The sequence below is a fragment of the Dunckerocampus dactyliophorus genome, chromosome 5 (genome assembly GCF_027744805.1).
Source record: "Dunckerocampus dactyliophorus isolate RoL2022-P2 chromosome 5, RoL_Ddac_1.1, whole genome shotgun sequence".
Taxonomy (NCBI): domain Eukaryota; kingdom Metazoa; phylum Chordata; class Actinopteri; order Syngnathiformes; family Syngnathidae; genus Dunckerocampus; species Dunckerocampus dactyliophorus.
The window spans coordinates 12,594,053-12,620,579 of NC_072823.1; the positions used below are offsets into that span (position 1 = coordinate 12,594,053).

At 38.9% G+C, this 26,527-nt stretch overlaps 1 protein-coding gene across 1 annotated transcript; it reads left to right on the forward strand.

Moving 5' to 3' along the window:
- The first annotated feature begins 17,744 nt into the window (after nt 1-17,744).
- On the forward strand, nt 17,745-25,914 carry LOC129181646 (homeobox protein DBX1-B-like). Its single transcript, XM_054777105.1, has 4 exons — nt 17,745-18,149; nt 19,582-19,683; nt 23,311-23,516; nt 25,427-25,914. Exons 1-4 carry the CDS (start codon nt 17,780-17,782, stop codon nt 25,712-25,714), a joined length of 966 nt encoding a protein of 321 aa, XP_054633080.1. The 5' UTR covers nt 17,745-17,779; the 3' UTR covers nt 25,715-25,914.
- The last annotated feature ends 613 nt before the right edge of the window (nt 25,915-26,527 follow it).

A 26,527-nucleotide genomic window follows, 5' to 3' on the forward strand; every position in this document is an offset into this window, starting at 1 on the left:
GAAGAAATAAGGATATCCTTCCAAGCTGTTCCTTTCTTTTCGGGGGTGTCAGTCAATGTGTGTATGCGTGCACGTGCAGGATGTATCGCGTGGGCTGCTGACTTTGGTCCTTGTGAAATGATCAAACAAAGCAGAAGTAGGAAGTCAAATGAATGGTGTCATGCTGGGCGCCATGACCATACCATAATGTGGGCTGTGTGCATGTGTGTCTCTGTACACATTTGTCTGTATGAGAAAGTGAATTGGTGGAGAACTAAAATGGTCTTACTACCTTTTGCGATTCTCAAAAAAAGAAAAGAATTTTTGCAATTTTCGAAACTGAAAAAATGTTAGTGTTGGCCATTCAAATGAGTCTCTTTAAATATCTCCAATAAAATGGGGTTCTAGATGTAAGGCCTGGCAACAATTTGCCACTAAGAGGAAGCAACTACAAAAAAAAGTCGCACAAAAGTTTAAAAATCATAGTCTTGTACAGCCTTTTAGTACTCAGGACTTAAATCCTATCCAAAATGAAAATTTCAATTAAAATATTCTACATTTAGTTTTTTTCAGACCCGTCACAACTCGTGCACTTCCATCATTACACGTGCATAAGTGGATAAGAGAAAAAGAAAGGCATTAGGCATTTTGGCATAATAATTTTCTGATCGCACAGGACTTAATTAGAGGAAGAAAGGAGACAAACTGAGTTGTTCATCGTTCTGTGTGGTGTCTACGAACAGGTAGAGAACACACACATACAATAAAGTTGACTGAAGAATTAGCTGGCTGGAATCTGTCCCTACTCCAAAAGAACCACTATATATTCTTCACCAAGCCACCAATATGTGGTTCGGGCACAGTTTGGCTGTACAACAACAAGGCATTTGGACCCTGTGGCGATGCGGCTAATTTGTGGTCATTTTGCACTTGCACACGCCCTCATCCACGTAGAGAGGTGCATGTGATGCGGCTGTCAGGTTGAAGCTTTTGCTCGGCTCTGCCGGTGGATCATGTCATCATGGAGTGGTGTTAGGAGGGTCTCCGGCGGGTGTCAGGAGACTGCACTGCTGCATGGTGGGGAGGACAGCACAGGATCGGGGGCTGAATTGGCACTGGGAGCGACAACAAAAGAGAGAGATACTAGTGAAGTGTGTGGTGAGGAGAGTGTAGTTCGGTTCTGAGAGTGAAGAAGATGACTTTAGTGGTTTTACTTCCCAGGAGGAGGACGAGGACAGCGATTACTTACTTTTCCGGTAGGCTACTGTTTAATCAGCCGTGTTTGGCACAGTTTGGAAAAAGGTGTTTATTATTAAAAGTTTTTTAAAAATCTTTATGTGTAGCATCTTTCTGTAGACTAAATATCCCATGTTACGACATGGACATGGACCACCTCAATTCTTTTCTTTCAGTTTAGTGAGTGCGGCTTATGTGCTGTACGGTACAATTTGTGGCATTAAGTCATTTTCCCACCTCCAAACTGACTTTGTGATCTACGCCGCTGTGCCTCAGTTGTGTGTTTCAAGCATTTAGTTGAACATTTTGCTTTTCCGTGACAAACTGGCCACTATTCACACACTGAAGTAAATTCTGCTTGTCATGTATTGAAACAATCACTGTTTTCAATGGTAGGGTAGGGCGGAATAAGCTCTAAGAACATGTGGAATTGTGAACTGTGACATGTCATCTACAGTGAAGTGAAATGAATTTTCAAAATAAATCAAACCGAACCAAACCAAAGGTGAAGGGTCCAGTATATAGCAAAATATTACACTGTTTTCCCAAATGGTAAAACAAATTTCTTAAAACCCCCACCCGTTTTCTCAAAAATGGCTTGGCTACGACTGGATTACCTGTTTCCAACTGGATTAGCTGCCCAGACATAATAGGGTCCTGTAGGAAACCAGATCACACCACACACGCATATGCATGTGCGGACTGGGCATCTATAACGTGTGCCTGTGTGACTTGTGTGTCCGCATGCAGGGAGCAAAGAGGCAGGCTAAAGGGTCTAAAGCCACCAAAGATCAAGAGGAGAGGAGCAGCAGGAAGCTGACTAGTCACTCTATCCCGGCCCTCTCTGTCTGTCTTGGGCAGACGGTGGGATGAAGGGAGAGAGTTGAAGTTTAAAAAAAAAAATCAAAGGCTAAACCAGGGATTAGTCTTGGCTGAAGAGGGGCTGGGCTGTATCTGAAGGGAGGTTTGAATTTAAAGAGTGTCAAAGAAGCACACCGAGGATGATTTTCAGTGTGAAGATTAGTTTATGTGTTTGTCTGATTTGCGAACCTCGACTTTGATTGAAAAAGACAAAATCAGGTATACAATGGGGATTTGTAAGTTTACCCTCTTACAAAGATGTGATTGGTCCAGAACCTTTATGGTAGGTGTATTTCACCAGAGGTAGAATTTTTGTTTTATTTTTTTATATATATTTGATTGAGTAGTAGACATATCCAAATACAGTATCTTTGAACTGACGATCTTGGAATCTGCAGTTGTTTAAAAATGCTTCCAAAAGTCTTTTCCAACTTGTGTAAATCTACACGTTACGTTCAGTCTTCACTGAGTTCTTTGGACTTTCACATTGCAGTATTCACAGATCCAATAAATGCAGTCAAATAAATCATTTTATGCTGCCAAAGAGACACTCCAAGCTGCATTCAATCATGATCACCACTTAATAAGGCCACTAATCGGGCTTGGCCCTGTCACGTTAAAAGACATTCCGGACATGTAGGTGCCTGTGTGTACGTGGTTGAGTCTATATGTATAATTCTGACCTTGTGTAAATTACAGAAAGTCCCAAATAAATTCAAAATCCATCCTTTTAATTCATTTAATGAATGCATGAATGAATGAAAGTACGTTGTATTGCCATTCCATGCTGGAAAAAATGTTCAAATAAATCATTAAGAGCAACATTCAAGCCCAGGATTAGTGTGTGCTTCTAACTGGAGCTGAAAATGATAGAGAAGATGTCTAAACCCTCTAGTTTAATACTTCCCCCTATTGGCTTGGAGTGTAAAATAATAGTGATGTAACGATTCATCCACTGCATCGATGTTTTGATTTATATTCCTATGATCCAACTACATCGATCTGTGTGCAGCAAGTTGCCATGACGGATGACATATATCGATCTAACATCGTTTAAAACGATACTAGGAAATAAAGCATTGGATTTAAGCACGAGAAGCTTTATGTGGATGTGTGTTTTTTAGCCCTTTTAATGATAAAGATGTCAAACGTTACTCCTGTAATAGTTTGATTTGGTGTAAGTTGATTAGTCATGCCTGTTGAGTGGGGTGCAGGGATGACATCATGTAAAGGCGACTATTGTGGTTACGGTGTGGTTGTAGGAATAAAATCTGACACTGTGTGCACACTCGACTAGGAGAGTCCGTGGGGACGTCCGTGAAAATGCAGCTTTTTCATACGATATCGGGCGGATTTTCATTCGTATCCATGTTTCTTAGGTAGATTACTTCTTCCTCTTCAATTTCCTACGGGATTTATATATTATGTGTTGGGCCACATCGAGTCATACCAGTGCTTCGAAAGTTAAGTCCGACTGTGAGCTTTTCAAACTCATGGATCACAGCTTCAGGACAAGATAAAAAGTATGTAGGATATGAATTCACTTTAATATCTATCTGCAGATGAAATTTCATTAAAATCTGAAAATTAAAGTTTTTCCCCAGAATTACTGTGTACATGCAATTTGTAGTGTGGCGTGGAAACGGACATAGCGTGCTCCTGAGCTGCGGTATGAAATACGCTCTAACTTCTTTCATACTTGGGGTAGAGAAGTGAATGAGGTATCAAATTAAAGTTGAAGTCGTGTTCTATCAGGCAGAATTAATCACAGACTTGATTTAATTCAACCATGGTTGCACTTGATTCAAATACAGTGTGAATGCTTTTGCCATTAATTGTTGTTGTGACTTGTTTGTTTATATCCATAATTAATTCATACCTGATTCCCTTAAAAAAAAAACAACGGGAACCTAGGAAAGTTCACCTGCATTGTCCAGTATCCAGGTATTTATTTTTGGTATGAATTTTTGGCTAAAAAGTTACTATATCGATTTAAAGTTACTGACTGTATCGTTCTAAATTAACCAATATCATCCTTGAATCGTATCGGCAACCACGAATCGTGATACGAATTGAATTGTTATGAAAGCGAATCGTTGCACCCTGTAAAATACAAATCATGAACATGTTGAAAATACGAACACATTTTACCATAAGTTTGGAGGCGGCTCTGACTTGACTTGAAATGCAAATATGCACCGTAAATGGGCTGAAATGATGATACACTGGAATTTCCCCGATTCATTTTGGACATTCGGAGTCAAACACCTAAAACTTACGCAGAACCATTTAGTAAAGGTTCAGGAGTACATGAAAACATATTTTCTGTTATAGTTAGTGTGTTTCAGTGTAACACAGTCTATTTGTAATGTATTGCTTATACAGTAAGATGCTGTGAGGTTCATGGCTGGTTTGTTCATATTAATACAGGATGTTCATTAAGAGGAGAACAACAAAAGAGAATAATTCACTTTTGTTCATTCCCATTTATTAATATTTATGGTAACACCTTACATAATACACAAAATTACAGTAGTTAATGAGGAACAAACCTACAGTACATAACCTTAACCACTACTCCTTAGTTACTCATTAGTTCCTCAGTAACTACTCTAAATGTATGTGCCTTAGTTCCTCAGTATCTACTTTACTCAATAGTTCTTCATTAGTTCCTCAGTAACTAGTCAAAATGTATGTGCCTTAGTCATTAGTTCCTCGTGAATCCTGCATTAGTTCCTCATTAGTTCTTCATTAGTTCCTCAATAACTACTGTATTTTTGTGTACCTTATTGTCAAGTGTGACAATATATATTTTTTTATTAACTGAAAAATATTTGTGGTCTTACCTTTTGTTCATGAAGTACCGTACGTGCACCCTATCATTTCCCCAGAAAAAGTTCTGGTTCTTTATTGTAAAAGTCTGATCATTTTCTGCTGAGTTTGGATAATACTCCACCTTGATAGTCAAATTAATTCATTCATTCAGCAGAGCATAAAAATATCTATAATGTATTCGACTTGCTGCTCTCCAGCTGGTGCTGCTGCTACCAAAAAAAAAACCCTCTGTTGGCTTTACCTCTCTATGGAGGGATAACAGTAACAAGCACCTTCCAGCTCATGCACGCCCCCACCTCTTCAGGACTAGGAGCGAGAGTGTCACGCTTTGCTTGTCGCTCTGCTGCCGCCTGTCTGCCATTTGTCCACAGTGCACCTCAGCCGGCTTGGGCGGAGACGCCGGAGCGCACCTGCGGGCAATCATCAATCTTGGGTTCCTCTTAAGCAAGGCAGCAGCGACTTACCTTTGCCAGATTGTACTCTCCTGTTACCCTGTTACCTGCTAACGCTCAGTCCGGCCCCTGTTTCCTTACCCTGCTTTCTGGCTCTCGTGTTTGCTTGCATTACTTGCTCTGTATGTATCAGTATTCCTGTCTGGTTTGCCTGCAGTGATTTTTGTTATACTTCTAGCCTTTTTTCCTGACAGCCTGATGCTGTCAGTATTTTTTGTTAGTATACCTTCTAGTGGATTTTCCTTGTTTGTATTTTCACCTTGTGGACACCTTTTGTTATTAAATCGTTTTGTTTTCCAAGTTTTTGCTCGTGTTTTGCGTTGTGATCCTATTTTTCCTGCCGTGGCATCCGCCACTCTTGACAGAGAGTACAGCAAGTACATTTCAGGTTTCTGGCGATTTCTGTTTGTCGCCAATATTTTGTTTGCAGAAACATTTATTATACACTATGACTTTCTACAGCTTGTGCAATGTCTTTCATGTAAGTGCGACATGATTATTCTTGATAATCAGACAATAAAATACACAGAAATGTCATATGCTAAGGCGCAAACTATTCTTCCTCATCGTGAAGTGGCAGGGGCGTACGTAGGCTGGCAGGTGCTTGTTGCTACTATCGTTCTATACAGAGGAAAAGCCAGCACCAATGTTTTTTTTTTATCGAAATACAGTACAAAAAAAGCAGCGGCAACCCGAACACCCGATCCCAAAGATGTATTTATACGTTTTTTACGTTTTTTTGCACAAGAGGCAAAAAGAGGTGATGACGCAACTGCCCAGCAATAGTTGTCACTATTGAAGCAGTTTTAAGCCATAAAAACGGCCACAAGGTGGCGGAAGTGCATTTGATAAGAGCTCGGCATGGATCTTTTGCATGTAAAAACACACTCGACAGCAAAGAGGAAGTGGAAGAGCACGGAGGAGTGTAGGTGCAGAAGGTTACGCATTGTAGGGAAATTTCAACGCATGCAACACGCATGCAATTTCAACACGCGTGCGCACACACGCACGTGTGCACACACAGCTTAGTTACAAGTGTGAAATTGTAAATAGTTCACAATATTATATTTGTAAATAAATTGTTATTTTGATGTAAAACAACCCTTTTTGTGTTGGTTATGTTGTGGTATGATTGTTTAGATATTTGAGCTGTCACAAATATTTGTGTCAAAGTGAAAGTTATGCTTGAAATTGATCTTTTCACAAAAAGCTGTTTTTCTCTTGTTGGGAACTGATATTTTCCTGAAACTTACCTATGTTCTACTGATTACTAAAGAACGGAAAAAGGTAGGAAAATTATTTTTTTTCCTGATGAAAGACGAGAGTCTAATCTTTCTTTTAGTATGTTTCATGTTTACATAGCCAATATTCTGTGTGCCTTGAAAGATCAGTCGAAACAATCTAAAATGGCTGGTATTGAAGGGGTTGTCTGTTGGCTGTGATTCAATGAGATAATGTTTTCGTACATTTTAGATCTCTTACATCTGCAGAAATGCCAGCTATATTCAGATGTCATCCGGATGTTCTATACAAATCCACATTTGCACCATTTTGTCTGTTTTATTTAAAATGTGCATGGTTTCCTTGTAAATTGTTGTTTATTTTTAAAAATATTTTCAATTCCCTAACCTATAACTGTCTGGTTTTTGCATTTTATAAATGCACACAAAATAATTGTGCTTCCAACACATTTATGCTCCTTTGAGTAGTTTACGTGAAACCCAATGCCTCTGTGGCATAACATTGTATTTGCTTCATTCGGTATTATAAATTCCAACAAAACCATTTGTGTGATTGAGTAGGTGGGAAATACCTGATTGAAATGCCTTCACAACAATGATGTCAATCGGTCAATAAACAGCAGCATGCATGAGTGTATTACAACAGAATCTCTCTGTTTGCTGATCCGTGTGAGAAAGCATGTTCCTCAGCGTATGCATATATAAGCCTGCTATACACTTTCAGTTGCAACACTGTTCTCTCACACTCTCTCTCTCTCGCTGGCGCACACACACCCACAGCGACACTGAAAAGGCAGAGTCCCTTTTCCCTGTTATGCAAATAACATCAACCCTTAAAATGGTTTGAGTGAGAATTAAACGTGAATTAAATGAGGCTTGGCTCTTTTCTCTCCATTCTATCTGAATAAGGCAAAGCCCCGTCACCATGGGAGATCCCCACGCTGTTGCCATGCCTGTTATGGGATTGACAAGACAAGAAGTGACATAAATACCGTAGCCAGTGTTCAATCCAATTATGTGGCGTGGTCCACTTCAATACCTGGTAGTCATGCAGAGTTGCGCTGGCGTCCTTGCATTCAGCCTAAGAAATTAGAGCGCTTGTATTGAGCGTCAAGCCTCTTGCTAACCTTAGTCTCTTCACCTCAGTTAGCTCAGAGTCTGTGCCCTCAACTCTGAGCTCAACCCATCAGCCGAATAAAAGCCTTTTGGGACAACTTGCTTCCCCTAGCTCACTCAAACTTTAGAGCCAAAAGAAAGCCTAAAGTAATCAAAAGACCTGTGTTGCTATCAAAATGAAGCTATTGATGTATTTATATACACAGAGTGAAGAAAAGCAGGAAAAAGAAAGGATGGAAATGTTTATTTCTAGAAATGCCGGGTGATGCTCTGGGAATGATTTCTCTTCTATGATTTCTGTCTCGTTTTATTCGATGCTGTCAGACCTTTTACGTGGGTACAGATTGGCGAGCCCGTTTGGGGTGTTTCTTTTTAATTAATTTTCGGTGGGACAAGGCGATGGAGCTAACCAAAGATAGTGCCTTATAACAGTACCGTGGATCACCGCACGTTTGCGATTTGGCATTCACAGCCCCACAAATTTGCGGATTTTTGGTCAAGAATGTTTTCTCTCTCTGAAAATAGTCAGTTTTGTTTTCTTCAGGAAACACAGATACCGTAACGTCTGGTGTCTGAGCTCCTACTTTTTTCTTAAACTTTGAACCCTGCGGCTTATACAGCGGTGCGGCTAATTTATTGGTATATATATTTATATTATATCCATATTTATGACCATAATTTTAATTTTGTGACATCTCCTATACTTCAAAACTACTACTAATCGTTTAAATAATGTGCCGCTTGGGAGTCAGGGAGGAAATGGTAGCTCTTTCTTTGGCGGGAGCCAATCACGAGCTGTAAGTGAACTCACGACGAGCTTGTCAGCCCATCAGAAATCGCAGGAGGCCATTACTCAATATAGCAGTCACCTTACAAATAACACTAAAATCATCACACAGCAACTTAATCATAATAATAATACATTTTATTTAGAAGCGCTTTCCTAAAAACTCAAAGACTCTTTAGAATAGAGTAAACAATGTACCGTAAAGCAGAAGAATACAGGACATATACAGTTAAAATGAGAATACCTAAGCAAGAATGGGCTTAAACATTATAAGCAAGTTTGAAGAGATGGGTTTTAACATGAGACTTGAAGGTGCACAGGTCAGTGCAATTATGGGCAGGTGGGGGAAACACTGTCGCCCCAGGGGGGACAGTTTGGGGAGTGAAAGTGGAGGACGTCAGTGAGGTAAGGGAGAGTCAGGCTATGTAATGCTTTGAAAGTGAGTAGCAGGATTTTAAACTGCATACGATATTGGACAGGAAACCAGTGGTGGTTTTGTAGGGCGGGGGCGGTGTGGTCCTAAAAACGAGTGTGAGTAGGGCAGAAGCATTCTGAATATCCATCCATCTTCTATGCCGCTTCTCCTCACTAGGGTCGCGGGTATGCTGGAGCCTATCCCAGCTGACCTCGGGCAAGAGGCGGAGTACACCCTGGACTGGCCGGCAGCCAATGGCAGGGCACATATAGACAAACAACCATCTACACTCACATTCATACCTATGGACAATTTAGAGTCGCCAATTAACCTAACATGCATGTTTTTGGAATGCGGGAGGAAACCGGAGTACCCGGAGAACATGCAAACTCCACACAGAGATGCTCAACAGACATTCGAACCCAGATCTTCTCCTGGCTGTGTGGCCGACATGCTAACCACTACATGACACGGACATGAGGTGAGGGAATAAGAGAGGTGTTGTGGATGAGGAGGGGAAATTTTGTTGGCTGTATTTATCAGTGATTTTGGACCATTTGTGATGATATCAGATTAAATTGATTAAACTTAACACTCAAAAGGTATACCTAAGAAATATACAAGACGAGTACCAATACGAGTTTAAAATAAGTAAAAAAAATATATATATCTATTTCAACTTCTTCCCCATGATGCATTTCGTCCAGCAGAGCAGTTTATTGGCCAACGGCTGTCATGGCGGCTAGAGGGAGCTCATGAGCTCTCTTAATGAGGTGTAATAAAGATGGAGGTCGTTTGAGGTAACCCTGCCCACCCGATTATGCAAACGGTTCGCCCACTCAGCCCAGCAAGCTTTTGCAGCCAGAGTTGAACCAAAAAAAAGACAGTTTCAGTTTGACACCAAAATGGAACCATGGCAATAGGAAACCAAAGCTCTGAGAACCAGCTCTGAACCAAGCACAGTGGAAAAAGGGAAAATCAGATGGACTTCTGGCTTTTCTCTAAACGAGAAATATCGACATGTTTCAATCTCGTAAAATCTTGTGACACAAGATCTCGCCGCACCCCGAGCGTATACAGGATATTCTTTGGACATACTTCATATACAGTGCAAGTTTGACACCCCTAAAGTCATACAATTCAGAATGTAACCCAATTTAAAAGAAAAAAAGAAAAATAGTCCTCTACAGTTGAAAAAAAATCCAGCATCTAAAGTGTCCAAACTTCCTCTGAGGGCCGCATAGTGAAAATCAAAAGCAGCGGGGTGCTACTTTGACATTTTATGTATTTTTGTTCTGGTAAAAATGCTACAAAAAACCTTTATATATATTTTAAGTAAATAAATTTATATATATTTTATTCTTTATTTAGTCTTTATTCTTTATTAATATCAACATCTCAGCTTCTTCTCTTTACATTTTGCCGTCTTGCTGTATTTTTCCCATTTTTGCTGAGTTTTTTTGGTTTAATTTTATTTCTACAACTTACCACGGGCCAGTAATGGCATTCAGTCCCTATAAAACCAATGTCAGAGATTGGTCCACATTGCAGGCTTTAAGTCAAATTTGTTTCCAGTGAGGGTTGGACTATGCCAAGGCTGCCCTTTGTCACCAATTATGTTCATCACCTTCATGGACAGAATTTGTAGGTGCAGCTGGGGGCGTTGAGAGGGTCCAACTTGGTGGCCTCAGTATTGGATCTCTGCTTTTTGCAGATGATATAGTGCTGTTGGCTTCATCGGGCCGTGATCTTTTACTCTCGCTAGAGCGATTCACAGGCAAATGGGATGAGAATCAAACCTTCATGGGTGGCGATCCAACCCCGAGCAAAAAAGTTCAAATGTCTTAAAGGGTCTTGTTCATGAGCGAGAGAAGGGGAGGGGGCAATTGATAGGCGCATCGTTGCAGCGTCTGCACTGATGAGGACCCAATCAGGCTGCAAGGTGTTGGATGTGAGCACAGGCCTCCCTTGTGGATGTTGGGCCCTCTTACAAACCTCATGGAATCCGTTTCTGACAATTTGAGCAGACGCAAGCACTTTGTGGCCTGCTGGAGGTCATTTTGCGGGGCTCTAGCAGTGTACCACCTGTTCCTTCTTGCGCAAACAAGCAGAAAGCAGTCCCGCTGCTCGATTGTTGTCCTCTTACAGCCCTCTTCATTCTACTGCCGTACTGGCCTGTCTACTGTCTCCTCCATGCTCTTGACACCACAATATTAATAATAGGATAAGAATAAAACATACATAAAACAATGTGTTGTGTTTTATCTTTTATCAGAGTGTGAGCATTTGGGAAACATTGTTGCAGAGCTTAAATGACATCAAATTTAATGCTGGATAATAAATTCCAACATAGTATAGCAAACTCCAAATACCAAGTCAATACATATGGATGATATTAGTGCAATCAGAATCAAATGCTTAGTCTTAGTCTGTTATTGCCACATATTTACGTTTGTAATCTTAATTTTAATCCAATAATTTAAAATTGCATATGTTTGAATTAAGAATAAGAAAAGTATTTGCTCACCATCTCCAACATTTTGTTCTGAATGGGCTCTGTTCCAATTCAAGACCTGTGAAACCTGTTCTTTCCAAACTTCCCTCATTCTGTTGACAAACCAGAATGGAAACTTAACTTGACAACCAAATCGATGTCCTTCCTCGCGGCTGTGCTGCAGTTGGCATGTGTGTGAACCCCAGGATCCATTTTAACCACGGACATTTACAAGATCCCTTCTAAACAACCTGCCAGGTGCTTTAAGCCTCCTGCTAAACGCCATTGACCATTATGAGACTCCAATGAGATTAGAGCAGAATGGCTTTTGAATGGAAGAATGGAAGCTTTTAAATAGCAAAGATTGTAGAACAGTGGTGTGATGCTCTTAGCTCCCATGACCAATCTACAACTAATGAGCATTCAATGAGCATGCCACATGTCACAAGTACTCCAACGATGGGGAACACGGAGGCTTGTTATTTCTCATATCTATCTGCAACACAGCCTAATTGCTTCGGTGCACATTTATTTTGTTGTATGCATGAATTGAAAGGGCGAGGGACATTCTCACACTCTGACACTGATGAAAATTCATGGGATCGATCAAAGATAAATGAGCATTCCACAGTGAGTTGTATAAATATTGGCTGTGTACAACAACTTCTTGCTGAAGTGCGAGACTATGAATAATCCTGTAAATTAAAAAATATATAATATAACATATATATATATATTTATATGTTATTTTGTATATATTACACTGTACATATACTATATTTCTATATTATTTTTTGTGTTTTTTTGTGTTGACAACCTTTTTGGAAAACTGACATGATAGTGCCAGTGTTCACACTAATGCTATTCTGTGTCAAAAATGCACTTAAAAAAAAAAAAAAAAAAAAACGGGTCCCCAACTACCGGGTAGACTGTCAGAATCAATGATAAAAATAAAAAATAGACATGTTTTTTCTAATTCATTTAATGAATTATGTTAAAAAAAATTGAACGTAATTAACACATGCACATCATGCCAGTCCTCTTTGTTATGACGGCACAATAGCTTCCCCACACCGTCACACAGAGCCTGACACTTTTTTTATAACCTTATTCTGACCTGAATACATCAACAGCAGTGCAAATCCAACGCCACATACAGTATATATCTCCAACTCACAAACACGTCTCTAGTCCGACATTTCCTCATTGTGACTAGATGACAGCGAGGGGCTTTCACAGACACTCTGAACATCCCAGCGTTTTTATTATGCATTTATGTGTAGTCTAAATAAACAGAAAGACAAAGAAAAACAGTATGCGGATATTCTTATCACTCACTAACGTAACTCTTACTGCGGAAGCACAATTTGCTGCATTTACTGTAAGTATGTGGTGTCTCTGAACGCAGCCCATCATGGGGCTTAATAACACGGTTCAAAGTGTGGTTCAAATGTTTTGCTACAATTAGAGAGACGAGTGCAAGCAAATACATGTGGTATCTTTTAGCTTGATTTACATTTTCAGTTCATTTAGGCTAATACATACAAATATATATCATCTTGCCTTGTCAATTATCTTTCTGTTCATAAAATACAAGAAAAACGGGCATATTTCACACATAACTGCAAATTGTGATTAATCATGATTAATTAATTAGAAAACTGATTAATTTGATTAAAGGTTTTAATCATTTGACAGCTCTAATTATAATTGTATTTATTTAAATGAAGAAATATATACAATAAATGTATTTGTATATTTGTTTTTTAAATTTATAAAAAGCCTTTATTTCCATTTTTTTTTTATTACAATCAATGTAGTTTTTTTACAAAACTATTTTTATATGTTGGTCCATGGGCCCCACCCATGGACCGGTACTTGGCCACAGCCTGGTACTTGGGGACCACTGGTCTAAACAATAGCTCTAACAAATAACCATATTTGTGATTTAAATATATTATATGTTTGGGTTTTTTTTCTGCTCACCTCCTTTTTAGACCAAATTATTTTTCCCGGCTTTGCCAGCCTTGCCTGTTTACATACAATACAGCATGTCTATCATGCAGTAAATGTCAGGAGATATTGTCGCATTAATTAAGACAACATGACAAACCTGGGCACCCGTGCATGTGCTTGTGTGTGATTTTTGTGGATTATTCTGTGTTATTCTGTTCATACAAAAGGCGGTGGTCATCAATAACAATAACAGGGAGGAATGATGGCATTCATTATCCAGCACTTTCAGGCTGGGCACCCATGGATGTGCTCGTGTACAAGCAATCGCAAGGTGCCCAAGCCCACCTCTTCCAGCTGAGCCGTCGTACTCGTCACAAGGACGTGATGCATGATTTAGAGATCATGCAATGCTAACACATTGAGCATGGCAGTCGTGATTTTATGAAAGCTACACTGTTTCCAAAGTAAAATAAGGCTTTTTAACCAAATTCCCTCTCTGCATACATCACAATGTCAGACAAAGGCACTGTACTTGGTTTTCGTTCTCAGTGCACATTACATTGACAAAACAGGTGCATTGTGGAGGACTCGCTCTCTCACCATCTTTCCAGCCCTCTCTCTCCCTCTCTAAGCAGCTTTGTTCGTTGGCTTGTCTCCCTCTCAGCGAGGTGATGTTTAATGGAAAGTTAATATGGTTTTAATGCTTGTCGCTGCTCTTTGACACTCAGGGCCCCACTAATCCACTCTGTTCCACACTGCCTGGAAACAGATGCTCTGGTGGAGAGGGAGAGAGAGAGCACACAAAGAATAGAGAAAACGTCACCTTATTTATTGATTTACTGTGCAAGATATTTGGTGGAAACACTGCCATTTCACATTGTGTCCTACTAGTATGAAAATAATGTGATGATTCACCCTCTGTAAAAAAAAAAAAATTGCCTTTTTGATAAAGCTTCTAGTCAGGGCTGACTGAGGAATATCCCGGGTCAGCCCTTAGTTAAGCTGCCACAGGTGTTCACTGCTGAGGGTCTCCCTTGATGCACCGAGCTTCCCTTCCCTCCTCTCTATCACTCTATTGCTGTCTATGTTGGTTGCTAACTCCCCCCCCCTCCACCTGTAATAGATACCCCTCATGTGTGGAGCCGCAGACACCAACACTGCTACCTTATTCACACCATCTACACAGCAGACGTGACATCTGTAAAGCTGCGATTAAAGTGCCACAAAATACCAGGGTTTGGGAAAGAAAATAACTATTAGGGGTCAGCCGACATTAAGAGATGCAGGAGAAACACAGTTAGCAAGGAGCTGGGTTGGAAAAACAAAAAATATCACAAAAATAATATCCAGAAAGATGATAAGGCGGTGACAGATATCTACCTTTCGAGCGATTGATTGAAAGGTGAGAAGATTATTGAGTAATTATTTTATTTTGTATCACATTTTATATTGTATTCTTTTATTTGGAAAAAGTGACTCCAAAACAAGCATGTTGTTTAAAATTAGAATTACGTCTTAGTGTAATGGGACAGGCTGCAGGTTTGAATCTCTGCAGGGCCCACAGCACCCAGTCGAGCAGAGTGCCGATCCCAAGCCTGAATGGAATAGGAGGGTTGCGTCAGGAAGGTCATCCGGCATAGAAACTGAGCCATACAAATCATGTGAAGCCGAAAGACAACAACATTCAATGATACAATATCCCATTTCACATGACAATAGCCACAGAGATCCAGCACAAGCCGCACCAGTAATCTGATTTAGGCAAAAGCATTGCTCCTTAACTAGAGGAGCAGATCTACTACAAGTACATACAAAAAATGCAAAGATGTTGGATGTCTTACTCTTATATTTAGCCATGAAGTTACGCCGCCATGGTGGCACTCCTCGTCAAGACCTGTCAAGGGTTAATGCACTGACATGATTGTTAACTAGCTTATTACTTCCCCAGAGACACAGCATCACTTGTCTGGCTCTCTTTGCATGCGTTATCAATTGAGGCAGTTGATGTTGTAGGACGTCTAGAGGCTAAGAGCTTTAAAAAGAGTCTTGACTGGTGTTTAATTCACTAACAGCTGTTACGTTAGTTAAGAATCGAGGAGCAGGCTGTTCTGTCTTTCGACCCAGGAGGAGAAATTAGTTCTGCTGATGCCCACTTTCCCTCCCAGACAACCATCTGCTCTACTTCAATACAAAAGAGGGATTTTCTGAAGGAATAAAATGCTTTGAAAGTCATAATTTCTCGTTCTCTCCCTTTGAAAGGAGTTTTAGTTAAAGTGTTGTATTTCCCAGCAGGGCAAGCGCTCAGCAAATCATCTGCACATTTAATCGTATAGGCTCCTTTTGTTGAAGTGTGGATCCTTTCATCGTGATGCGCTCATTACGAGTCACGTATAGAACTTAAAATTACATTTCAATGCAAAAAAAACAAAAGCAATGCCCGGTACGGCTCCTTCAGATCCCGTGTATCAGAAGAAACACAGTAATATGTAATAGTAATAGTACAAGTTCATGTAGTGTGTGGTATGCTGGCTGTTGTTTACTTCCTCTATTTGCCATTTTCATCATAATGTGGTAAATAAGAATATGTATGAGAATATAGAAACTAAACTTTTATAATAAGGCTTTTCTGGCCTTCCCACTTTTTACAATGAATCAATTACATTCTATTTGATCATCACTTTTATTTCTCTTCCTGGTAATATTTTAGACTTCAAATCCACGTGTTTCATATTGGGATTATTTTGTAATCGCAGTAATGTTATAATTACATACAATATTCAACTCAATTAAATTGAAATTGTGTTTATAAAACATTATTTATAAAACAAAGAGACCAAAGTGCTGTACAAAAATGAAATCGAGTTCAAATAGTGCCAACTAAATAAAATCGATGAATGAAAAATAAATAAAATACTAAAATAGCAACGGAAGCTCAAAAAAGTGTGAATAAAATATGTATATATACAATAAAACACAAAGAACAGTAATGGTCATTTTTAATGGTTTAGTTTATTGGTGGTTTAGAAGAAGCAGACTTACTTACCATTTTCTAACAGGGAAAGAAAAGGATAAAAATGTGTAATAGTAAAGTTATAGAAGCTTATACAGCAATAAAAAAAATAAGAATAAAAGGCATCCAAATTGGCTGAAACGTTGTGTAGTATTAAATATACTCCCATTTTTAATTCGCTGAAGTCAAACATCTAAAACTTTTCGACATACACACAAGTTCTATACTATAGTTCTCACAGGTGTGGCATATCCAGATGCTGATTAGTCAGCATGATTATTGGCCACAATATGCCTTAGGCTGGCCACAATAAAAGGCCACCCAAAAGCAATACATGTTAAATCATACAAGGTAAGGTTAATCATGTTTTACCGGCATTTACTTATCATTTGATTTAGATTTGTGATATATTACAAACTGAATAAAATGGCTGTTTTACATATACAGTGATGAAACTGTGTGCTACTGTATGTGTACACGCTCCAGAAAAAAAAAATCACACTTGGAGAGGTTATTAATTTCCTTCAAAACATTTTCTAAATGAATTTCCTTGTACAGAAAGTGAACAAAAATCACCACTAGTGGGGTTTCCTGTTTGTCGGCTCAGTTAGGAAATTAAAGGATGTTAGAGTGAAACAACATTAGTCACGCGTGTTGTCACATGACCCCAGCAACTCCTGTTTAAAGAGCTCTCTTCTATTCAACTGTGCATGTGACAACCGAAAGTATTTTAGCTACACTCTTCAATTTTAATGAATTTTACATTTTTTGTTTTATGGAATGAATTATGGAATTTTATGTAATGATTTTAGTATGATTTTTACTTGGAATTCCCTTGTGCACAAATTGCTCTGTAAATAAACTTGCCTTGCTTGGTTGCTTATGATCAGAAATACATTTTCCTGAATAAGTTGCACCATGCATGTCATGCCTATTTACATGTTCTGCCAATGGCGATTTTTGACAGTGGTGTTTATTTAAAGGTAAAAGTGAATTAAAAGTTATACCGTGCACGGCCTGTGGTATTGTTTTACTGTACCAGTATGTATGATAATTTCTCTCTAAATATAACCATAGTTTTAAGATCCTGGTACAATAATATGTCTTTTCCCATCTGGCAACACTGGCATAGTCCCCCATTTATTCACCTCGAGTCCAATGAGACCAGGGACAGACAAGTGTTGACCAATCCCTGGTCCTGGACTTTTAGGTCCTCAACACGAATGGGCTGGGCGATAAACTTGTGAGGCAAAGTCGCTTGCATAAAATCTTTCTAACTTGCCACCAACAGCCAATAAGTTGCTGCCAGTAGTGCACAGCTGGCACAGTTCGTGTGCGTATGAGTGGGCGTTTGACCGCTTAAGTTTTACAAGTAGCTTTGTCAGCAGGCACCAGACATGATGTTTCCGTGCAGCGCCTTACCGCCACCTCTCTACCCGGACCTGCTGTGCCCTCCGGCCGCTCTGACCTCTCCTCTCTCCCGGTCACTGCCGTCCGGTTACCGCGTGGAGGATCTCCTACGAATTAGTCAGCCAGCGTACAGCTACATACAGCGGACGTTCTCGGTCGCAAATCCCGGAGAAGTCCTATCGCTGAGCCTGGGTCCGGGCGCCTCACCCCGGGCTTTGGGACCCAGCACAGCACGCCCTGCGTTTCAGAGCTCCAGCCAGCCGAACCACAACAGCGACCATCCACAGTCTGCCTGCCCCGCCTCAAGCTGCCTCAAGTTCGGCGTTAGCGCCATACTGGCACCGTCCACACAGAGTGGTGAGAAACTAAAATAAATAATAACATTTTAAAATTTTTGTATCATATAAAAAATACAATAATAGCAATCCTCCAGTCATATTTTGTACGTATTTGTGTTGTTATTTTGTAAGGTTACAGATTATATACAGGGTGTCCCTAAAGTCTGGACATATAATGTACACATATGTCATTAATAATAAATAACTTACATAATGAATTATTTAAAAATAACTATAAACTATACTAACTATATATTATACATCATAACATAATGATAATATTTATACATTGCATTAAAATGAATAATTATATGATATTTGTATATATACATGTATATATATATATATATGTTACAATTTAATATAAATAATAATATATATTCGTTTTTGCATGTGTGTGTCTCTATCAAGTGTGTCCAAAGAGCGGCCCCAAACCCATTTTCAAGCTCATTTTTATTGACCTCGGGTGAAAACAAATAACAGCATAAAATAATTCATATTTGTCCGTTGAACTGGATTATAAATGTATTTTCTGTATGATTCCATTTGTTTCCATTCGCCAAATTTGCACATTTCTTGATGAAATACAGGGAAGATGCCTAAGAGGAGGCCACCGTGAGAGTCGCTTCTCAGCTCAGTGCGCAGCGTGCTGCCGTCCGAGCGCACACGGGATTGTGGCACCTGCCAGTTTCTGTTTGTCAGCACGTCCCCAATAATATAATGTTGCAGAAACATTTATTACACGCCATGACTTTCTGCGCCTGTATCGTGTCTTTAATGGAAGCGTGACGTCATTATTTTTGCCAACTGGACAATAAAATACACAGAAAGGTCATACGAGAGGCGCTTGCAGTACTGACGCATCCTGAAGGGGTGGGGGCATGCATGAACTGGAAGGTGCTTGTCTCTCCTTTTTTTTTTTTACTTGAAATACACAAAACAGCAGTGCCGGCTAGAGCTAGATTTACAAGCGAGTCAAATGCAAAAGACTTTTACAACAAAGTATCAGAACTTTTCCTGGGTGCATGTACTTCATATACAGATGAAGGGTAAAAACATAAATGTTTTTCAGCTAATAAGGAAAAAATAAACGGAACTAAGAAGTATCTGAAAACAGTCAGAGAGAGTCAATTCATTATTAATGAGATACATTATTAGATATTACATCCATTTTCTTCGTTATCTATCACTCAAAGCTAATATGTGGATGCTTTGTTCAGGTCGTTTATCATATCTTCACCTAAATTGAATTGGCTTTTATGCACAGAATGTATCTAAGTGGTCCCCCTGTTTCCTCTAAACTTCTCTGTGGCAACACCTTGGAACACCTTGTATAATGCGTTTATGCATTTCATAATAGTACATACTGTATAATTAATACTATATACTGATTAATGATTTGAGCCACGGTACTGTTTACTAGTGTGTTTAATGCTGTTTATGTTCTCTAGGTTGCTCTTCTCCTCCTGTCCACAGTTTGCAAACTAAATCGTTCCCTCTACCATTCCTGGATGCAAGTCTCCATCCTTTCATCAGAGCTTCCTGTTTCACAGGTAGGTGGACTTAACAGATGTACACGTTGACATTCGGCCGAGATAATAGACTAATCCAGTGCCTCGGTTATGTATTTACTTATGAGTGAGAGTGCATATGAATGAACATTTTCAACACATACTGCTGTCAATAGGCCAGATTATAGCACAACTGCTAATTCCCATCTGTTGTCGCCAGGCAGGTAACAGAGAAATAACAATATAGACGGAAAGCACTGATAAAAAAAAAAACATTAAAAGCAGGCAACGGTACCTAAAAGTGGTTACAGACTTGGTTTTGTTTTGAAGTATGTTTGAAAGTCTCTTATTGTAAGTGGTAGGCTGTTCCAACATTTAGTGACTTTGACTGACTTCATGTACCAGACCCCTAGCACTTACAGTATGTTACAAATAGTATATATAGTAGTATATCAATAGTAATAGACACAAACATTGCACCATAAATCGGAACTGCATTTTCTGTCCTTGATGTAAATCAGCCCGTAATGTAGATTTATTTTCATCGATCATGTAGAATAGATAACACCAATAGTTTCTAATAATTAGACACGTTAAAACTGCAGTACAAGCAGCGGTGAGTGAATAAAATCCGACCATATCCAACATTTTTCTATTGTATTACGTTTTATTGCAAAAGGCACGTACTGTAGTGATAATTATGATAGTATTATCATTTGAAATATGGAGCACCGGAAGAAAGTATGATTTATATTACACGTAACAAGAAATATGATCAAATGAATCAGGCCATTGATGAAAAGGGCAACTATCTTAGAACATACACGTGTGGTCTGCACTTTAAGGCCCTCCCACTGCCTCACCGAGCACCAACCGGATCATTGTGACACTGTTGGTGTAGGCTATTGTACACACTTCACTCTATCTCTATGAGCAATATGCTTGATTATTTATATTACTGCTGATTACATCCTGACTGTGACATTTGACAATCCAAAAGAGTTTTGATTGGCACTGTTATGTACTGGAGGTGTTCATTTAACTATATGTTTATATGAGAGTGCTTCGCACTGCATCGTACTAAGATGCATGTCTCATATTTTGACTCTCTGAAGAACCATACTGTAGCTTATGGTGGCCCGTTTCCGCCACTGAAAGAAAGAAACACATCCCATATGGTAAGTCATAGTTATTAGATAAAACATTGAAAACATGAGATATAAAAAGTCAAAATGATGAGAAAAAAGTCCAAATTATGAGATAAAAAGTCATAATCATGAGATAAGAAAGTCAGAATTGAGAATAAAGTCAGAATTACAAGATAAAAAGACATAATTAAGAGAAAAAAGTCAAAATCATGAGATAAAAAGTCTAAATTATGAGATACAAACTGCGCATGTGCCGAGTCCCATGTGACAAAGGCTCCAGTGAAGAAGGTAGCACATGCGCAGTTTGCAGCGCATAAATTCAGTTTTTTATCTCATAATTATGTCTTTTTATCTCGTAATTTTGACTTTTTATCTCATAACTATGACATTTTATCTCCTAAGTTAGACTTTTTGTCTCATAATTACGTCTTTTTATCTTGTTCTAATTCCAACTTTATCTCATAATTATCACATCATAGCTCATAATTGAGACTTATCTCATAATTATGTCCTTTTATCTCGTAATTTCGACTTTTTATCTCATAATTATGACATTTTATCTCCTAATTTAGACTTTTTGTCTCATAATTACGTCTTTTTATCTTGTTCTAATTCCAACTTTATCTCATAATTATCACATCATAGCTCATAATTGAAACTTATCTCATAATTATGTCTTTTTATCTCGTAATTTTGACTTTTTATCTCATGACTATGACATTTTATCTCCTGATTTAGACTTTTTGTCTCATAAGTACGTCTTTTTATCTTGTTCTAATTCCAACTTTATCTCATAATTATCACATCATAGCTCATAATTAAGACTTATCTCATAATTATGTCTTTTTACCTCGTAATTTTGACTTTTTATCTCATAATTATGACATTTTATCTCCTAATTTAGACTTTTTGTCTCATAATTACGTCTTTTTATCTTGTTCTAATTCCAACTTTATCTCATAATTATCACATCATAGCTCATAATTGAAACTTATCTCATAATTATGTCTTTTTATCTCGTAATTTTGACTTTTTATCTCATAATTATGACATTTTATCTCCTAATTTAGACTTTTTGTCTCATAATTACGTCTTTTTATCTTGTTCTAATTCCAACTTTATCTCATAATTATCACATCATAGCTCATAATTGAGACATCTCATAATTATGTCTTTTTATCTCGTAATTTTGACTTTTGATCTCATAACTATGACATTTTATCTCCTAATTTTGACTTTTTGTCTCATAATTACGTCTTTTTATCTTTTATCTGAAACCGTAAAAAACATATTTCTGAAAGTGTCAGTCGAAACGCAGCCTTTTTATATTTGTATAGGCAGGATTTTGATTAGCCTGCGTAGGTATGAAAGATATATTTGGTTCGTTTTTGGACCATGACTTGCACACCTTTACTCATGAGTTGAGATGACTTAAAAAAAATTTTAAAAAATCACAGTTCATCAACAAATATCGATGGCAAGTTCTCTTTTTTCCAAGACATTGTCCGCCTTTTAGCCATGGAATACGCCAGGACAGCAAGGAATCAGCTCCGCCAATTGAAGACCTATTTAGGGGACACTCAGCCTGCTGACATTATCACCAGTTGTTGTTATCTACAAATTAGTCCGGTTTGTCACGCTCAAAATATATTAGTGCCGTTTGTCATGGTTTAAATGTGAGGCGGGTATCTTCCCAGCTCGGGAACTTAGCGCCTCTTCACGCGCTGTCGTTTTCCCACCAAGCTCCTCTGCTAGCTCACAAAACTCCCAGTACCGTGACCAATAGGAGCCACAACACACCCACCCACCCACACACACACACACACACACACACACACTTTGTAGGTTTTATCTATAGCCATGCCTCACATTACTAGTGCTGCAAACGGTGCTGTGTGTACACTTCATCACATCAGCATCAATTAGCTCTGAAAACACACTAAACTACTGAATGACAAGGTTATTGACATGAAGCATAGAACATCTGCATTAGCCTGTGAAGGCAGGTACATAACTGAGGCAACATCTCTAAGCTCCCAGCAGCTAAAGCCTTTTAACAGTGGCACATTATACTGACCTGCCTTTAATGGGCCTGTAATATACTGGCATGTCGACAGCCTTCTCCACTCAATTCTTTGAAACACAATCAGCTTTCTCTATGCATTTGCAGCCTATACAATCCCCCTTCATGCTTCATTAGAGGTAGTGTGAGCGCAGCTTTGGAGAGCCGGTCTCATTAGCATTGGCTCTGTTTGCGCCGCTTGACAAATTGGACTTTTAAACATCACATCTCAGGCAAGACAATTCTATTGGAGGCAGAGTCAAGACGATGAAGCTCCGCGCCACTACCGACAGACGGAGCACTGCTGGAGCACGGAGAGAAGTGGAAAAACTGAACATTTAGTAAAAGCCGATACGTATTTTAGTGGGATATCAGCTCTAAACATGTTAAATGTTCCATCAAAGAGAAATTGCTGCTAATCTCAATCTGACACAATTTTACAACATTTTATCCTTTCAGCTTCCTCCTCCTCAGTGGTGCCTGTCCCTGGAACCTTTTCATGGCCCCTGGCCCCCAGAGGGAAGCCCAGGCGGGGCATGCTACGACGTGCCGTCTTCTCAGACCTCCAGCGAAAAGCCCTGGAGAGAACGTTCCAGAAGCAGAAGTACATCAGCAAGCCAGACAGGAAGAAGCTGGCCTCTAAACTGGCACTCAAAGACTCACAGGTACGTAGAAAATACATGCAAAGCGTTATACAGTGATGGGTTACCAAACATTTCTTGTGCACACATGCTTTGACCGCATTATGTGCGGTTTTGCTCCATCAAGACGAAAAAAACTTGAGCCGGAAATAGCCCGATACGAGGCTCAGGCTGCGTTGCCACATCAGTACTAATCGATAGTCATCATCACTTTTCACATGCTATAACATCAACTTAACACGACAAACGTCAGGTAGAAGCTCAGCAGAAAATGTTTAGGAAAATTCAAACCTCAAGCAGTTAGTTGAGCAAATGTCAAAACCCAGCAAACGCTCCGAGACCAGCACGTCATCAATAAGTCCATAAAATCATTAAGGTTTCCACGACAAACTGCGCTTGAAGATAACGTTAGCCTCTCCGAACAGTCTCTACCACTGAGAGTCAGTCTGGACATGAAGCCAAAACAGTGGAAAAATTAGCGTTTCTGATTGTGAATCTTTTCTGACCTCTGTTGTTTTCCTAATTTTCCTAATTTGGTTTCATAAACTGTAGAAGAAGCCCCGCTTTTTATGTCAGTCCATTGTTTGGGGTTACACTGAAATCATTTCAAACAGAAGCGATGACAATTTCCCTATGATAGACCCATAAAGTGGACATGAGACTTCCTACGGGGATATTTGACTGTGACTCCCTGTCCCTGGGACTTCTCCCAGGTGGATTTCCGATAAACCTGTTGGTCAATTTGAATTTTGGAGGCGGAATCGCGTTCCCATTGGCTTTCACTCATTCAGATCGGATGTTGCATTTGGGCCTTACATACATACAAGCTTATGAAGGGCAACGCAACAAATATCAGTATTGAACGTGCATTTGTGCCAAATTGTGTTATTTAGTGTTAATAAAAAGTTGATTTACACCAATAAATTCAGTTTTTGCCAGCCAGCATGTCTAAAAATATCACTCGCCTGGATAGTAAGCTGTATTTCGTTGCAACATGCTTTGCACAGGTCATAATCAGATGTTGTTTCGATCATTCTTGAGTTTTTAGACTTCCAGGGCATGTTTAGAAAGGGGCTTTTAAGTTTAAATTCATGATTTTTTTCATTAGACGAAAATTAAATCCTGTTCCTAACCCAGTGGCAAAAAAAACATGAGACAGTAGCTAAATACATCAATCCATCCTCATTTCCATCCCCAGGACATATACAGTATGTAAACATTTGGAGGCCATGAAAACCCTTATTTACATTATTTGGATTTTTTTTTTTTTCGAGACACATGGTGTCGGGCTCAAGAGGCCGATGACCGTTGTTCTATATTGTTAATGTCAGCGCTTGACTTAATGGAAGAAACGCCATCCATTAGCACAAATGCTAGTAGAATCATATGGTAAATTAAACTTAAATGAATGCCTTACTATAACACAGGGATTTTCCCCTGAAATATTATGATAATAAAAAAAATACAATTAAATGTAATGAAAGTAAGTATAGTATATAGTCATATAATATTTTATTACTAAGAATAAAATGATAACAAATGGCATTTTTAATAGTAAAATACATTTTGTCAAACACATTTCTGGGGGGAAAAAAATTATTATTTTTAAGTATTTGCATATAAAAACAAATTATGGATTATATGGTTTAGCATTCGTCAAATTTTATATGAATTCTTATGTTAATATATTATCATATAATATATATGTTAATACTAGTGTAATGATTTTTTTGAAATTGTTCATTTATAGTTTTTCTACAAAGTTAGTACGTTCAGTTAAAAAAGAATTGGTGTCGCCCCTGTCATAACAGTAGAGTGCAGATCATTAAAACACCGTATTTTCATTTCTGTATGTGGAGGACGTCCGTAGTTGTTTTCAGAAGCAAGCAGTGCACAGAAGGTGAATAATGATGGTTTTTGGTTTTCCATTGCAGGTGAAGATCTGGTTTCAGAACCGCAGGATGAAATGGAGGAACTCTAAAGAAAGGGAGCTGCTGTCGACCGGGGGCTGCCGCCAGCAGACCCTTCCCACCAAAACCAACCCCCACCCAGACCTCACAGATGTACGCAGCACGTACTGCCCCAGCAGACGAGACAGGACTGCAGCCACGGGCCAAGAACAGCTGGAGAGCCAGCAATCACATCTTCACCATCACCACCACCACCACCACCACGGCTCTTCTCCATCACAGTCCAGCAGTGAAGAAATCACAGTTTCGTAAGAACTTTTTAAATCAGCGTTTTTGAACTCCAGGTCTCCAGGACTGTTATTTGGGAACGCTGATGAAAGGTGTAAGAAACGCCTGACTAGAGGTCAACATCACAAGTGCTTCTGTTTCCTTTGTAAATGGCTGTGTTCTATCAGCATCTACTGAAAGTCGGTGCCATATTTCTGTACAGAGTTTTTGTATATGACTTTTTAAAAATGTAGTGTAGTATACCGTGTACACTTTGTGAAATATGTACTGAACCATGAATTTCATATCTGTAGACTATGTTTTAACTTCTAAATGTATAGTACATTTGCTTATTCTACAGACTCTATTTGTCATCTTTATTTTCTGAAATAAATCCTTGAAAAACAATCCTTGAAAACCACTGACTGAAACCAACAGTCCATGATCAGTGCATCAGTTTTTCCTACCTTCTTTTGTTCAGGACTGGGTTAAGGACTACATTGTAACTTAAGTGAAAAAATAACATCAAAACAGAAGTAAACGTTAACGTAGTGACACATTTAAATTAAGACCCAGACCCATTTCTGTCTAATGGAAAATGATGGGTGATGTACTGTACTACAGACCCAAGTGAAACACAGAAGATAATAAAAGTAATGCCGCCTTTTAGAAAAAGAACATCATACCAAGAGTAAAATGTTGTGGTAGTGTGTTGGTCCGAGGGTGTTTTGCTGCTTCAGGACCTGGAAGACTTGTGATAAATGGAACCATGAATTCTGCTGTCTAAAAAAATGTCCTGAAGGAGAATGGCCTCAATGTTAATGACCTCAAGCTGAAACCAACTTGGGTTCTGCAGCA

Excerpts from the sequence above, each read along its gene's own strand:
- LOC129181646 (XM_054777105.1), top strand. The coding sequence starts at position 17,780 with ATGATGTTTCCGTGCAGCGCCTTACCGCCACCTCTCTACCCGGACCTG. Across the intron at positions 18,150-19,581 it reads GGCACCGTCCACACAGAGTG|GTTGCTCTTCTCCTCCTGTC; the intron begins GTGAGAAACTAA and ends TATGTTCTCTAG. Across the intron at positions 23,517-25,426 it reads TGGCACTCAAAGACTCACAG|GTGAAGATCTGGTTTCAGAA; the intron begins GTACGTAGAAAA and ends TTTCCATTGCAG.